General features: G+C 46.4%; 1 protein-coding gene across 7 annotated transcripts in view; it reads right to left on the reverse strand.

The window, feature by feature from the left end:
• Positions 1-247: 247 nt before the first annotated feature.
• The window catches only part of CHRDL1 (chordin like 1), a 117,738-nt gene continuing 100,893 nt past the window's right edge, over positions 248-17,092 (reverse strand). For 2 of the 7 annotated variants that reach the window (XM_024128162.2, XM_028482607.2), the window contains exons 9-12: positions 15,414-15,608; positions 8,286-8,453; positions 5,670-5,759; positions 248-2,556 (exon numbers count right to left, since the gene is read on the reverse strand). In XM_024128162.2, coding sequence (XP_023983930.1) covers positions 2,426-2,556; positions 5,670-5,759; positions 8,286-8,453; positions 15,414-15,608 — 584 coding nt within the window. In that variant the 3' untranslated portion in view covers positions 248-2,425. Of the gene's footprint in view, positions 2,557-5,669; positions 5,760-8,285; positions 8,454-15,398; positions 15,609-17,092 lie in introns of all 7 variants that reach the window. The other 5 variants (XM_007100818.3, XM_007100819.4, XM_007100821.4 and 2 more) reach the window with 3 other exon arrangements.

Below are 17,092 nucleotides of genomic sequence, written 5' to 3' on the forward strand. Positions count from 1 at the left end.
AGTGCAGAGCTGGGATTAAAAACCAAGGTCGGCTGACTGCAAACTTTGCACTCCTAACCACAAGGCGGTAGTGTGAGAGGGGCGTCAAGCTGAGTGTGCAAAAGCCGGGCCTGCCCCTCACCTGTTACCCAGTCCAAGGTCAGTGCTGCCCAGACTCAATCACTCACACAACACTCCTGCACAGGATTTTTCCAAATTAAGTTTTTTATTAATTTAAAAATCCAGAAATACAGTGACTACATAAATAAGTACCATATTTAGGTACATGTCCTGTGAGAAGAGTGAAAGGGTAATACTGGTATGTTACTCTTACTTGTTTACATGAGTTAACTAGAAAATGGCTACAACTGCTAAATGGTGCTTATTGGGCTTTGTTGTTCCAAGTGTTTATGGTATAAATAAATACACAAGAAGAACCACATCCATTCCTCTCTCCTAACTGCAGGCGGCTTGGCCTCTTCTCTCTCGGTCCTACTCTGTATGCAACACAACACTGGAGGGATTCTACGTTGGCCTCGCACAGCGCCCCAGCTCCTGCTTCACACAGAACTTGGCAAAGGTGTGTCCCAGTGCCTGGGGGAAGCAGTCTATCTAGGGAAGCTCCTTGGGTGCTCCCTTAAGGTTGAGCTTTCAGAGAACACCTGGGTGGGAAGGCTTTGCGGTGAGTCATCCGCAAGGGGAAATCACTGCTTTGCTTCAGGATCCGGTGACTCGTTTCCACACTAAGGGGATATTGCCACCTCTGGGAGGGAAGCAGCAGCTACTTAATCACGCCCCCAACCCCCTCCCCCGCCAGTAATGCTCTGTGGCCTTTCAGCCCTGGATGTCCTCCTTCCCCGCCCCGGGAGAATGTGTCTAAGAGGCTCGTCCCCTGAAGGCCTGACCACCAGGCCCCTGTGTCTCTTTTATGAGAAGAGACTCCTTTATGCCAGCTTGCCATAAAGACTGGACCTTTTACATTTTTCCCTATTGGTGTCAAATAAGGAAAAAAATGTTCCTCTTACCTATGGTCACAAAGTAGGAAACATGGGATTTCTCGGTCCTTAATATTTAAGTACTCACTAGAGTTCATCCATGCCCCCTCAGAGGAGATAAATCTAGAAGGCAGGCTTGAGATCCCTGCTGTGGAGAATTTATAGTTTTCCCACAAAGATGATTTCTAAAGCCAGGCCTCAGAATGGATCATCTGGGCTCTGGTATTAGGCTGCAAAGAGACATTTTCGGAGCAGCCTTCTCTGGGATCCGTGATTCAGATCCATGCTTGGTGCATGAGAGGAGAATGGTAGGAAGGTTTAGATCATTATCAGAATCCCCATTTCCCCAAATGAGCAATAAATCTCCTAACTGAAGCTCATGAGGACAGAACCCCTTTGCCAAGTAAAAAACAACTCCCATAACTGGAGAAGAAAGGAAACCGCCCTCTTAAGAAGTTTCTAGAATTTTATCATCTAACCAAAATTTTTGGACTAGAGAACTATGACTTCAAGAGAATAAGCAAGGATTGAGGTGTTAATTGGTGAGTTTTGTTGACTTGAAAACATACGGCTGGCCTTGCTGACTTCTATCAACTCCTCTCTTCAATAACTATTTTGTCTTATATGGATTCAGTTTCTGAAAATTTTACCCAATTCTAACTTCTTTATGGAGGCCCCATAGGTTCAGGGAGAAAAGAGAAGTGTGTCATTATGGAAAAGTTCTTTCCCACCTCAAAGCGAAGGCAGCCAGGAAATGGTGTTCCTGTTCTTTCCCAGGGTTGGTGCCATCAACAACCATACCACAGACCCAAGGGCACAGGCTTCTGTTCACAATTCCTTATTCATCCTCCTGGGTACCAACTGCCTCCAAGTTACTTGAGAGCCAGGCAAGGGAAAGAAGGGGAGAGTCTACACTGGCCTTGCCTCAGAATGAAGGCTGTAGTTCACTGTGTGTGTGTGTGTGTGCGTGTGTGTGTGCGTGTACATGTGTGTGTGAAGATGGGGAGTTAATTTTTTAAAACACAAGACATTTTAAAATTTGAAGAGCAGAATTTCATACAAATATTTTCTCTGTACTAAAAAACTCCTACTAAGCAATTCCCTTCTCTTTCTTTCACTGGAATAACTTTCTAGATAGAAACCCGGGGGTTGTGTTTACTCTTTAACCCGTAAAGAAATGCGATTCTCCCAGAAACTAGAGCAGGGTTGTGGCGTTCTAGCCCTCTTCCTACCACAGAGAATTCAAGACTCTTCTAGTCTCTTTGGAGGAGACGTTTAAGGGCTGACACACCACTCCAATAAAGGAGCAAGTTATGCTGTGCATGGCGTGAATAATTGACTGCATTTGAGTTTGGGGTTTTAGGGCACTGTTGACTTAAGCAAAGTAAGCCTGCAGTCCAGCCGCAGCTTGAGTTTTCTTGCTTTACTCTATCCAATACTGTCTGTCTCATCTAACAGTGGCCCTTTTCAGACCTTTCCAGGTACAAAACCTTGACCAAATCTTCAAGCTCCGTTCGGCACACACGACTTGAACACATCTGGCTGATCTGGGCTTCTCCTTCAGTGAAGATCTTCCACTGGCCTAAAAGGCAAAACACAAAGTGGCCCAGAGACGTGAGAGGAGGGCAGAGCCAATGAGGTGTACAACCGATATACCCCACCCTTCCCCACGCACTCACGGACCTGCCAGGGGAGCTGGAAGACGAGCATCACGTGATTTCAGCAAAACAGCCCCTGAAACACTTTTCTGGGGACTGATACGGAAAATGGGCCATGGAGTCTTCATTTCAACACACAGCATTTGTAAGAATCCCAAGAATAATACAGAACTGCCTCCTCAGGAGTAAAACCTAAGTATTGGGTTGGCCCAAAAGTTTGTTCGGGTTTTTGTAAGATGTTACGGAAAAACCCGAACAAACTTTTTCGCCAACCCAATATTGTTCTTGGGATTTTTACAGTTTACTTAGCATTTGCGAATTGTTCCGCTATCAGGTCGTTAGCTATTAGGTGGCTCACTTGGCAGCAGGTTGAATAAGGCACTTTGGAGACCAGTACTTGGTGCATTACTGGGGCTCTGCTTACTCTTTGAGGCCCGAATATTAGTTTGGGTTGCTTGATTATTTACTGCTCTTTGCTCTATTCCTGCCGCCCTTTGTTAAAAACTGCTCCCCTCTGCTTTGTCTTATGCCCACACGCTGGCCTCACACCACCTTTAGCAGCCCTTCCAGCCTCCTATGGCTCCACAGAGAGTTCCAGCCTCACATCTGCCACGTGATCCCTCTCTGCTCTGGGTGAACACAGCCGCATCCCTTCCGTTCCCTGTCATCCCTGCTCCTGCCCCCCTCCACTCCCTGTTGTCTCTTCCCCCGCCCCCTGGCACTGTCCATACTTCCAGCGTGCCCTCACCAACTTCTCTATTCCCCCTCCTGCCATGCTAACTGAGCAAGCGGTTTTGACTGCACGCCCGTGCTGAGCACTGGAAACCACCCGATCTCTCTGGACCATCCCTTTCTAACTTTCCTGGTCCCTCAGTGGTAAGATCTTCCTTCCCCTGCTATCATCTGGCTCTGTGGAATAGCGTTCTTAACAAAATGTCTACCCTGGACGCCCTCTTCAGCCTTTTCAATCCTGTGCTCATGGTGTTGCAACCTGGAGAATTCCGCGAGTGCAAGGTCGGCAAGCGCCTCTTAATCCAGAACCGCTGTTGAATCTCTTTTCTTTCTCTCGCCACAGGAGACCATGCCCCGCTTCCTTACAGCCTCCATTTGTCTGCTCCTTTCTCCCTTGGATTCTTCACTTTTCCCTATTCTCTCGGATTCGATGGGAAAGGAGAGATGGGTCGGGCAAGGAAGCAGCTTCTACCAAAGCCCTACGGTGTGCCAGGATCTGACAGGCCCACTATATACAGGAGTCAGGCTTGCTCTTCTCTGTCCCCAGGTGACCCTGCGGGATCATCTCATTACCTACGTCCTTCAGAGGAACACATCATCTACCTCTATTATGCACCCTAAATCCTGTGACAGCAAGACTTTGTTTAAATCATCTTTCAAGTGCCCCAGTGCCTAGCACAGTGCCTGGCCCACAGTATGAACAAAAATATGTTCTTTGAAATTAATTGGTAATTTCAAAAGTCACATTATTGATCCTATAGACGCTGCCTCTTTATTCCTTACAAGAACTCTCAGCTCCTCCATTTGAATTCTCCTACTGTCCAGTTGTCTACCTGTCTCCTGCAGAATGAACAATTGACCGGATCGACCCTATGTCCAGATGCCTATTGGATAATGCTGCTCATATGGACTTCAAGCATCTTAATCTAAACGTGTTCCAAGTAAAACTCATTTTTGTCACCAATGCCTGCTCATTCTCCAGAGCTTCCCACTGGTGAATGGTATTACTATTCACCCAGTCCATAACGTTGTTAATATTGGAGTCATTCTAAACTCATTTCTCTCTTTGATCCTGATCTTGATGGTTTAACCTCAGCCCCTCACAGGGACCCCTCCTCCCCTGTCTAACCGACTTAATACAGTCTAACAGCTTCCTACAGACGATCACCAGCTCTCTCACTAAAAGCCCACCTGCCACTCCATTCAGCAAGTACCACTTTCTAAAAAAACAGATCTGAATGCATCGTTCGCTTGCTTAAAACCCCCCACTGGGGTTCTCTGGTCTGGAGACCAAGTTCAACTTCTCAGCATGGCATACTGGGCTCTTTAGAATATGGCCTCTCAAAGTAGGTGCTTAATAAATGCATCTGACAGCCGAGAGACATCTTTCCAAAGCCCCATTTTGACACCACTACACTGTGTGTAAGTTTGCAGCAAGCACCCACGCTCCTTCCAGGCCCTCTAACTACTTCCTACCTCCAACTCTTCTCAGCTTTCTGTGCACCCTATGTGGCCTTTGTAATTCTTCCTCATCCACACCCACCCACCCACCTCCACATTTCTTGTTTGCTCCTGTCGGGTCTTCTCTTAGGCTGCACCTTCTCCCTAGACTGATTTCCTGACCTGTTGCCCAGTCACACCCTTCTCTTTCAAAACCCACCTCCTCCCTGAAGCCTTCCCCGACTAAGCCCACCTGGCTCTCCTCTCATTGTTCTTTGCAGATTCCTCTGAGCACTTAGGTATTTAACTCTTCAGAAGTATACGAATTCATAATGAAGGCATTTTCATGTTCTGTCTCGCCCATTAGAATTCCCTGTGGATAGAAATTCTGTGCCTTTTATTCCTTCAGAAGTGCTTACCCCCCCGCCCCTCCCCACACAGTGCCTAGCAGGATCTAGTCCCAGGCTCCATCTAGCGTAGAAAGTGGGAGAGCCGCAAGTATGCTTGAGTGTCTGAGTGCTTTTAAAGAAACATGACCAAACGGGGCAGTTCCAAACAGTCAAACAGAACTTTGATACAACACACGAATCGATATGCAGTCATCTTCTCTCTTTCTCTCTCATCCCCACCACTGAGGACATAGCCTTCCAGATGTGATGTCTCCACAGATAGACCAGACGTCCCACCCTCTTGAGACTCTGGGTTTAGTCACCCACAGGAGAGAGAGAGAGAACATCCTCTAATGCTGACATGGACTATTATTGCTCCTGTTCAGTGAGAGCATGGTGGGTACTTTATTTGGGGCTATGTGACATTGAAAACTGGATGTGTTTTCCAGGGAGGAGTAAAGAGAGTCACGACTTACTCAGGGTTGTCCTGGTCACCAGCTTGAAGTGATGGAGCTCCTCAAACATCCTCTTGGAGATCTTCTCAATATGGAAGTGCTGGAGGATGCCTGGGGCCAAGCACAAAGTGGGGCAGGTGGTCAGGCGCTCTCTATCTGGAACCACCAACCCCTTTTTCTGCTTGGGCTGAGCATATCATCTCACTACTGGGGCTTAGGAGTCTCGAGCTGGGCTGTGTAATGTGCTTAACCAGGAACTTGGGCGGCTCGGGGGTTATAATTGACTCCATTCGTTTCCTTGGCTCACTGACCTCCCCCCTGGTTCTCCAGAGGACAGAGATAAGGGAGACAGAGCTGCTGACCATGGGACCCACTCCTGGGGAAAGCCACAGAGAATCAAGCATGGATGCTGGATGGAGTTTCTGCAGCCAAAGGCAGTATTAGACATTCTGCCCTTGCCCCTGGTCTGGGTAGACTATGTCCCTGACAAGCCACCGGGCTACCCTCCTGGCTCGGCAGCAAGAACCAGCAGTGGGTCTTGCAGACAGGTTGTTTGTGTAAATGGAGAAGCCAACCTTATTCCTGAACTCACCAGAAAGCACATTTTCCTTTGGGAAACAGTCACAGCTCCTTTCACTTTCCCTTATAAAAATGGGCAGAGTGAAAATAAGGGGGCTCCCACAGTCTCAACCTTGCCTGAATAGCTTTTATCAGAATAACACGTGAACAACTGAAAACTGCCTTGCAGTGAAGGAGCACTGTTACCAGCCCACTTAAATAATCCTCAAGAGGTCTACAGGGAGCAACGCACATAGAGCCTGGGTTTTCCTCTGTCCACTATGCACAGATCTTGATTACCCAGTGCTGTGAACAAGAGCTTATTTAGAGGCGACACTAGCAAGTTGAAAAGCATCCATGCATTTCTGTGAGGCGAGAGATGTGGGGTGATGGATGCATAGTGAGGTCACCGCTAGGGAAGCCAACAGAACAGTGCTTAGTCCTGGTGACCAGTTACAGAGGAGCTAGGGAGTTAGAGATGGCAAATCAACATTCCTGGGGTCTAGAGCAAAAATAAACAGGGATGAGCCTTATATGTGTGTTCTAGCATATTTTTAAAGGGGTAGAGAGGAACTTGTTCTTTTGAGAAAGAAAGAAGGGAGAGAAAAAAGGCCCACAAAATACTAGAGCAGTTGTTTCTCAAAGGATGGGTCCAAGTGCCACCTGTATCAGCAATACCTGGCTATTTGTTAGAAACACAAATGTTTAGACCCTACCGGAGGCTGACTGAATTCGCACTTCTTGGATGGGGCCAGGTAACTGTTTTTGGTTTTTTTAAAAAATAAATTTATTTATTTATTTATCTATCTTGGTTGCATTGGGTCTTCATTGCTGTGCGCGGGCCTTCTCTAGTTGTGGTGAGTGGGGGCTACTCTTCGTTGCAATGCGCGGGCTTCTCATTGCGGTGGCTCCTCTTGTTGCGGAGCAAGGGCTCCAGGCGCGCGGGCTTCGGTAGTTGTGGCACAGCGGGCTCTAGAGTGCAGGTTCAGTAGTTGTGGCGCACGGGCTTAGTTGCTCCATAGCATGTGGGATCCTCCTGGACCCGGGATCGAACCCATGTCCCCTGCATTGGCAGGCGGATTCTTAACCACTGTGCCACCAGGGAAGTCCCGGTAACTGTCTTTTAAACCAGCTCCTTGTGTGATACTGAAACTTACTCAAGTTCGAGCACTCTCGAGCCTTATGCGGGAGGCAAATGAAAAAGGATGTGTGTTATTTCCCAATTGAAATCTCACCTCTACACTTGGATTCCTAGAAAACTTGACCAGACTAGATCAGCCCTCGTCTCATAGATATGGGATGGTTTGAATAGCTGCAGGGATGATGTTTTAAATTTGTCTTACTGCAGAGTCCCCAGCATGATTCGAGAGACTCAGCTGTGCACTGAATGATTGCATTTTCATGTTTGTTGAGCTTCCTCTGGGAAACAATGGTAGACTACAGTTTGGGAGTTTACAACCCTGGCTGTACATCAGAATCACCTGCGGAGCTTTCAGAACAAACCCTTAAGCCCAAGCCCTACCTGGCCAATTAGTCAGACTCTCTGAAGGTAGGCTCAGGGATTTGCTTTTAAAAACCTTCCCAGGGCTTCCCTGGTGGCGCAGTGGTTGAGAGTCTGCCTGCCGATGCGGGGGATACGGGTTCGTGCCCCGGTCCGGGAGGAGCCCACATGCCGCGGAGCGGCTGGGCCCGTGAGCCATGGCCGCTGGGCCTGCGCGTCCGGAGCCTGTGCTGTGCAACGGGAGAGGCCACAACAGTGAGAGGCCCACCTACCGCAAAAAAACACAACTTTCCCAGATGATTCTGATGTGCAGCCAGGGTTAAGAAGCACTCCTCCAGCCTTGGTTGTGTGAGAAAGACAACAAAACCCAACAGTCGATACTTACTTTTTAGCCCAGGTCCTGGTTAAAGCTAAAGGCCACAATAGCAACGGTGGGAGTCCTATGTTAGTTTCTAAGCAATCGGGAAATCTTCTGACCCAGAGGAACAGGTTGAAGCAAAATGAAGGTGAGTCTTCCATTCCTTCCCCGCGTCCCCCTTACAAAAAAAGTGACAAGAAATTAATGTCGTCTGGCTCACCCTTTCGAATGGTCCAAACGTGGACCTCTACCTGAGGCGGTCTCTCTGTCTCCAGTGCTATTTTTCTGGTGGTCTCCCCATCCTCCATGAACACAGACTCATACACGGGCATGGTTTCTTCTCCACAAAAGTAGCCTTTGCTGTCAAAGCTTTGGCCAGGAAGTTCTTCTGGAATCAGGAAGCAAGTAGAGATTTGTCATGGTTTTCCAAAGCTAGGAGCAAACCTCTGTATTTATGCATCTCTTTGTTCATAGCACCACACAAGCATCAAAAGTGGACAATCTACAAGAACATTCCTACAGAGATAGAAATCCCACCCATATTTCACTGGCCCAGCTGAGGCTGCCCCTGTAACAGCCACCACATCACAAAGAAGCACATGACTTTTAAGTCCGTGTGATGACAGAACACTGGCCCCAAAGCTACACTGGATCCACCACCACCGCATGAGAAGTGGATCTTCACAAAGACGAAGAATGTGACGAGGTACAAATCTGCTGGGTGCTTAAGGGAACATAGGATTTTCAATGCTGGGTCACGATCATGGTTGGGCTAGCTCAATGTTGCCAACAGAGACCCAAGGAATGGGCTGACAGAAGGCCTCGGTTAGCTTCCCTGACGTCAATTAGGTCTACTTAGAAAACATTTATGACACTCAATTATGTGCATATACTTGCCCAAAGGATCTATCCAAATTGGCTTGACATTTCTGAACGCTCTTTGATTTGTTTGTAAGCGGAATGCTAATACCGGATCAACACCAGTGCCAAAACCTAGAGGTCAGATTAGTCATATGTATGCTATGCCAAATGAAAGGTTGGAAGACCAAAAAAAATTGGTCAGATCCCTCAACTATGGATCATGTAAAGTATAAACTAACTTGTTGGGTTTCAGCTTCCAGGCATAAAGGTACCAGCCCCCTCTTACTCGCCATTCTGCTCCACCCTCCTCCTTCCTCAGCTCGCTACTGAAAGAAGTTTCCCTTGGTTGGTTATCCGTGACTTAACTTGCTTTGCTGGCCTTGTAATCAGCACCCTCTTCAGCTGTGTACTTAAAGTGTAACGCTCAAATCGGGAACAACGAAGACAAGCTGAGGACACCCTGAAAAATTCTGAATATGTGCAGAAGCCATCTGTAAGCACATCTGATGAAAGCGTTGGGTGTTGAGTGCTTTGGGCCCGTGACTCTAATTAGGGGGACTCATTGTTAGCCAATCAGAGGCGCCTGGACTAGAGGTTGTAATCAAATTGCTATTGCATGTCTCTTGCTGACCTGATTAGCTCTCCCATCCCCACCACCATTTTGGCACTGTAAGGACAAGATCCTAGTCTTCTCTGGATGATTCCAGGTTGGATTACTCAATTCGTAGATTATCCTAGGGTCAAGCTTTCTTTCTCCTTTTGTCTTTCTTTTTAGTTATTTAATTACTCGGTGGGCTGGTCTTTGTTGGCGATGCATTAGGTGATGAAGGGACGTGCACTAGCACTTTTCAGTAGGTGGAGGGGGGAGGAGGTCATGGAGTATACGGGAACCTCTATGTATTTAATTACCACCTTTAGAATGAGAGCCGGGTTCCTGTGTTAAATCTTGCTCACCAGCTTAATACTAGCTATAGCTATCACAGCCATGTGAAATCCATGATGGCACTGGAAGTGCCTATCATACACTACAAGTTCTCCCAGTGTCCTGAAGAGTTATCCTGCCCCACCACCCCTCCCCTCCAAGAACTTAATTTACTCACCAGAAGGGATCTAAAAACAACAAAATCCATTAGTGACTCAACCCTGGCTGGCGCATGAAAATATTGAGTCAATAAACAGAGCGTGTCTTTCGAACTACCTACTTGGCAACCTCTTCATTCCACATCGTCCACTTCAAGGTGCTTCCTGATCACTGCACGTGAACCTACTTTCATTTCCTTCTGGGGAAGTATGCCATGCCTGAAGTAATTTCTGGGCATTCTCACTTGCCACGAGAATGCTCCTGTCCTGAGCCCTCCAGAAGTAAGAAATTGAGAAACCACTCCGTATGGAAGTGGGGATGACTGATGCAGGAGATGTAATATCCCAGCCCAGGAAACAAACTTGAAGTCTTACCAGGGGCTTTTTATGCTGTAACCCAAAAGGAGTGTGTCATTACGGGAATTCCAGGTATATTGGGGTGGTATGGTGGGGTTGAGAGGTGAGTTGGGGAACCTTCAGGGAGTAGAAGTCCTACACAACCCTGCAGATGACCACTGACACATGAAGCAAGGCCAGCCTCCACCAGAGAAAAGACAAGAGAGAGAGAGAGGTGAAACTCACATCCTTTATCTTGGTCTGTTTGTTACTGGAGGGGCCTGCAATCATTCGTTCTAATGAGACTTTTGGCTGGGTCATCAGTGAATATTATTTGTCTCTTTTCCCTTCTCAACGTGAATAACTGAATTTACCGTTCTTTTTTCTGTCGATCTTCTTCTCCTCTCACTCCTTTATTCCTTTTCCTCTGTGTCCTGTGTCATTTTCTAAGAGGCTGAGGATGTCATGATCGTCCCTTTCTCACCCCTTCACATCACTGAGAACTCTACTCAAACATCGTTCTTCAGAGAAGCCAACCCTGACCAGCCTTTTGAAAGCACTTCACCCCGCCTGTGCCATTCACTATCACCTGATCCTGTCTGTTTTTTTTCTTCCTAGTACTCATCACCACTGAAAATTACATTATCGGTTTGTGTTCATTGCCTTTCTTCTCCCACTAGAATGTAAAGAGCATTACTGGCAAGTAGCCTGTGCCTGTCTGCTTTATCTCCCTATTCTCAACGCCTACAACAGTGTCTTGCACACAGAAGGCACATAATATGTGTTTCCAGATTGCATGCTGCGTGAACAAGTGCATGCCCCTTGAGGATCTGAAGTTGCTGAGTACCCGGGCCTCCGTGGATAGTGACTCTTGTAGGGCACCGTGACTATTGAGAGACCTTCAATTTGCAGACATCCACACGTGGCTTGCTGAGGGCAGGCAACAGAATGGGACAGACACTCTCTCCTTCCACGTTGCCCAGTAAGTCCTCTATCTCTACACATCTGAGCAGTGCGGGAAAGTGGGAAAAGCCACTCTTCCAGAGAAACAGATTGTCAATGAGGCTCTTCAATATATTGCCAATTGGGATTCTGAGGGCAGTTTTTTAAATAATAGCCTCTATTAATTTTTCTAATTACAAAAGTCATACACGTTTATTGTTGAAATTTTAGAAAATACAGATAAACAAAAAGAAGGAAATAAGAACTACCCATCATTCAGTCACCCAAAGATGGCCACTGTTACATTTTGCCATATGCCCTTCCAATCTTTTTTTTTGGTTAAGCATATTATCAACACTTTCTCTATTAAAGAGAAGAAAACTGAAGTGTATAAAGTGAAGTGACTTGCCCAGAGTTACAGAAATAGATAATAAAACCAAGGTTTGGAGCCCAGGTCACTTCCAGCCCATTGTTTTTTCCTGGCCAGCAGAAAACGTTGACTGATTAAAAAAAAAAAAAAAAAAGGCAAATCAGTTACTTAAGTGTTGGTTTTGACACACGAGCTTGAGAAAAATACAGTCTGTAGTACTGGGGTGACAGAGTACAGGATTGATGATCAAGCATTCTCGCCCTGGCTCTGCCACTGGTTTTCTGTGTGACCTAGATCATAATATACATATTGTTTTCTAGCTTGCAGATTTTGTACTTAACAGATATATTGCAAATATGTTTCTGTGCCATTAAATCTTGTTCTATAGTGATTTTTAATGGCTATATAATACACCACAGTACAGATATACCATAATTTATTTAACCATTTCCATACTGGTGGACTTTCAGTTTGTTTCCAATAATTCACTATTGTAAACAGCACTGCAGCAAAAATCCTTGTTTGTACATCTCTGTACATCTCTGATCACTTTCTTTGGATTTCTAGGAGTAGAACTGCTTAGCCAAAGAGTATGAACATAAAGGTTTTAATAAATGCCACCACCTGAAAGGCAACGCCTGTCCTGTGTCCTGTGCTCACACCTTTTTGATTCCTTCATTCTTATTTGACACGTACAGCAATACAATCCTGACCACACAGAGAAATGGGATGTGGTCTGAAGGTGTGAGATTCAAATTGGAATATTATATAGTGGGAGGGTTTATCTTACCTGGGTAGTTTAGGTAACTATTAGTTTGTGTCTGAAATTATCTTGTTGTATTACTTTTATGATGATAGGCATTAGACCCTTGACAGGAGAGAAAATTGTGCTGGTAGAACTACTTCCAAGTGACACCAAAAGGCCTGGGGATCCAGTGAGGTGGCAGACTTGGAAGTTACAATAGGTCATCGTGGCTGGGTGGCTGCCATGTTCATATCCTCAGAATGTGCTCTCTCTGTGCCCCAAGTGAGTACATTTCCTCAACAATTTTAATGCCCCAATTCTCCACTCCATATCAGATAGCTCCTGTCCTTCCTACCCACACCCTGCCCCTACTCTGGAAGACGAAGCTTGTTACATTAAGAAAGATTTTGTTTGTGCCATAAATCAGTGCTTCTCAAACTTTAATGTGCATTGCAATCACCTTGGGGACCTTGTTAAAATGCAGATTCTGATGCAGCAGGTCTGGGGTGGGACCTGAGAGTCTGGTTTTCTCACTAGCTCCCAGGTGCTGCTGGTCCATAAACCACACTTTGATTAGCAAAACCATAAACTACCCTGGGCCTACAGCAGTGGTTCCCAAACTTGTCTGCAAATTAATATTGTGTGGGGATCTTCTAAAATTCCAAACCCCAGGCCACAACTCAAATCAATTAAATCATAATCTCTGGGGATGAGACACAGGTATTTTTTCTTTTTTTTTTTAGTTTTAAGAGTTTATTTGAGCAAAAATTGGTTCAAATTGGGCAGCATCTAGTCTAACAGATAGAAAGGAGCTCCAAGGAGCTGTACAAAATGAAAGACTTTTACAGGCAGAAGGGAACAGGAACAAGGAAGTTATATTTGGAAAAAAAGCGGATTGGTTATTGCCAGGGCACTTTCCTTTAAGGGATGGCATGGGTCTATCAGGCAGGCGACCTCACTAGTGCTGATCAGGTGACTCCTGATTGACTGGTGTAGGATTTCATTTCTGGGAGAGTGAAAATTAATTGTCTCAATTTGGTGACATGGGGCTTAGCAAAATTGACTCCATGTTGGGCCTGTTGTCTTGTTTTTAGCAGAAGAGACCACCTGGTCCTAGTTTCCGTCCTCTGTCCGTCCTGGCATCCTTCCACACTGCCCTCTGGTCCTTGGTGGTCCAGCCACACTGACGGCCTACTCACCCCCGGGCCTGTCTAGTCCTCAGTTGTTGGTCCAAGAGACAGGTATTTTTAGAAGCTCTCTGGGGGATTCCAATGTGCAGAGAAGTTTGGGAACCATTGGCCTACATGAAGATGCTCAAAATACATATATACTGAATACACTGACAAAGTTCATGTCTGTCTGCTACTCATGAGGAATTGCTTAAATTGAATAAATGATTTAGCTCTCTGCCTACACTTAAAAACATTTTTTGGGGGGCTTCCCTGGTGGCGCAGTGGTTGGGAGTCCGCCTGCTGATGCAGGGGACGCGGGTTCGTGCCCCGGTCCAGGAAGATCCCACATGCCGCGGGAGCGGCGGGGCCCGTGAGCCGTGGCCGCTGAGCCTGTGTGTCCGGAGCCTGTGCTCCGCGGCGGGAGAGGCCACAGCGGTGAGGGGCCCGCGTACCACAAAAGAAAAAAGAATTTTTTTTTTAAATATTTATTTATTTGGCTGTGCTGGGTCCGCTGAGCCTGTGTGTCCGGAGCCTGTGCTCCGCGGCGGGAGAGGCCACAGCGGTGAGGGGTCCGCGTACCACAAAAGAAAAAAAAATTTTTTTTTTTAAATATTTATTTATTTGGCTGTGCTGGGTCTTAGTTGTAGCACTCGGGATCTAGTTCCCTGACCAGGGATCGAACCCGGGGCCCCTGCCTTGGGAGCGTGGAGTCTTAACCACTGGACCACCAGGGAAGTCCCTAAAAACATTTGGTTTTTCATCTGTGTTTACAACAGTGCTTTGCAGGTAGATATAAGAAATGATAAACTCATGTGCCTGGAAGTGATTAATTCATTCAGTCCTAGAATGTTAGAGCTGGAAAGACCCTAAGAAATCTACTCTAACCCTCTCGTTTTGCAGAGAAGGAAACTGAGGCTCAGAGAGGTGAAGTGACTTGTTCTAGGTCACACAGGCAACCAGTGGCAGAGCCAGGGCTAGAATGCTTAATTATCAATCCAGTACTCTGTCACCCCAATACTACGGACTGTATTTTTCTCTAGCTCGTGTGTCAAAACTAACATTTAAGTAACTGATTTGCCTTTTTTTTTTTTTTATCAGTCAACATTTTCTGCTGGCCTGAAAAAAACAATGGGCTGGAAGTGACCCGGGTTCCAAACCTTGGTTTTATTATCTATTTCTGTGACTCTGGGCAAGTCACTTCACTTCATACACCTCCGTTTTCTTGTCTTTAGTAGAGAAATGATAATATCATTATAGGATTTTCGAATCGGAAGGAAGCTTAGATATTAACTATTCCAAACTTTTCATTGTATAGATGAGGATGATGCAGCCTAGAGAAGATCTGGCACATTTCCAAGGTCACCCAGCAAGTTAGTTATTAGGACCAGAACCCACTCTCCTTCCACTATGCCTCACCTGTCTCTAGTCCTATCTGAAAGAGAAAATGAAGGTGATTGTGCTTTGATGAGTTAAACGGTGATGTAAAGAAAGGGTGCTATTGTCCTTCCTAATAATCACGATAACCTAATTTCTCTACTATTTAGAAAAGCAAGGCTTAAGTTCGGCCCTTAGGGCTACATGGGACCAAAGGTGTGGGAGACACAAGCAAATCCCCAGCCTGTTTCTGAGAAGTCACTTTCTTCCAAGCAACCATCTTATCAGCCCTTCAAGAGAGGAGCAAACGTAGCTTGTTGTCAGTTATTAGTAGAACTATTACCATTACAATTATACGGCAGGTTGTAGTCATGTTTCTGATACTCAAAGAACATTGAGAATGACTATGTGGGGATCTCAGTCAACCAAAGGCAGGGCTTCCAACCAACGCACCTTTTGCCTTTTTACCTGGACACACCTTGCAGCACTTTCCATCTATTTTTTGAGGATACTTGCAGGGGTATCGACTGGGGCAGTGGATTTTCTTGCACTCTTGCTTGGTGACATTACAGGTGCACAGCACACACTCCACGATGCCAAATGCCCGGAGGTTTGGGTGCCAGGACTCGCCGTGGGAATAGGTCTTTCCATTGGAAACACACACTGGAAGAGAACACAGGACTGGAAATTAAAGGCTAGGGAGCTGAAATGGGCCCCGGTGCTCAGAGCCCAAGCCCTGAACCCCTTAAGACATCAAGCATCCTTTGTCTGTGTTGTGCCCGTGGAGATGTGTTTATAGAGCAGCCTCTGTAACCAAAAAACAGCTTGTGCCTTTGCTCTCCTGTCAGCAACTATTCAGGATCTTCAACAGAGGCCTCTGGATGCCCACAAGGGCCTGACACATAGTAGGCCATCAAATAGTATGTTTTAAATGGAGGAATGAATGGATGCATGAAAGCAGAGCCCTAGCTGTCCAGGGTGTCTGATAAGGAACCTCTGCTAGAATGTAGTGTTCAGACCTGTAGTTCCATAGAGGATTGGGACGGCCCAAGTGGATGTGCTTCTAGGCATGAAAATCTCCCGGGAAGGTTTGCTGTCCAGGGAGACCAGATGCAAAAACTACTGGTCTTCTCAAAGGGCCAAGTTTTTCCAGATCCTGAGGCAAATCCATTCAGAATGTCAAATGCTATGAGAATCTGATCTACTAACACAGAAAGGTACGGAGCTCAGTGGTGCTGGCTTACTCTCTGGAGTGGGAAGGAAGGTGCTGAGACAAGATTGAGAAGGAAAGGACCCACCCCTCCCGGGTAAGTGGTGAAATGTAGCCTTTTACACCTCTAATCTTCTGGCAATGTCCTGTATCCTCATAGTAGCTGTAGAGATTTGGCTACAGTGAATCTTGACTGCTCTCGAGATACCCTTTGGTGGTCTCACATTTGTTGAGTGGAAGAGAAGTCACCGGCTCCATGTTTTCTGGGGCAGGGGGAGGTTTGCAAGAGCAAGCATCTGGGCTGCAGGCTGAGGGGGCTATGAAGGGAAGGAGTCACAGGAACATCCTTCAGTGCAAACCAACCAAAACATATCCGGCTTTGACTCTAAGGCACGGAGCGAAGCTCCAGTATAAGACCTGCACAGAGCCGCAAATAGGGAGGTCTGAGAATGAGTCCTCTCTTTTCTGAAGATGCTGAGACATTCTGGAGATTTCCAGCCATGACGGGGACTGGGTGTGTTTCTCATTATTCCCATCACCTCATCATACCCAGGGAGACCTGTCGGCATCCCAATCAACAACATCTCTAGGGTGGGTTGTATCACTTAAGGCGGGGCGAGGGTAGGAAAAATAGCCCCACTTGGGGCGTTTCTTAAGAACTGACTGATTTGGCTGCAAGACAATGGCCTCAGAAGGATGAATCATTGGGCTATTTCTCTCATCAAATCCACTGGGTCACATTAAGAAATATGGACGATGTCGGCTGCCTTTTCCTGTCCTTTGCAAGAGCTGCTAGAGTACTAGGCACTCTAACAGGTCAATCCATGTAAAGATTTCCATGAACCTAAGCCAGAGAAGCTCCTAATCGTACAGTGAGAGAGATAGAATAGGGGCTTGAAATCTAAACTGTTGATGGAATCACAGGACAAGATGGACC

The sequence above is a fragment of the Physeter macrocephalus genome, chromosome 21, assembly GCF_002837175.3.
Source record: "Physeter macrocephalus isolate SW-GA chromosome 21, ASM283717v5, whole genome shotgun sequence".
Classification (NCBI taxonomy): Eukaryota; Metazoa; Chordata; class Mammalia; order Artiodactyla; family Physeteridae; genus Physeter; species Physeter macrocephalus.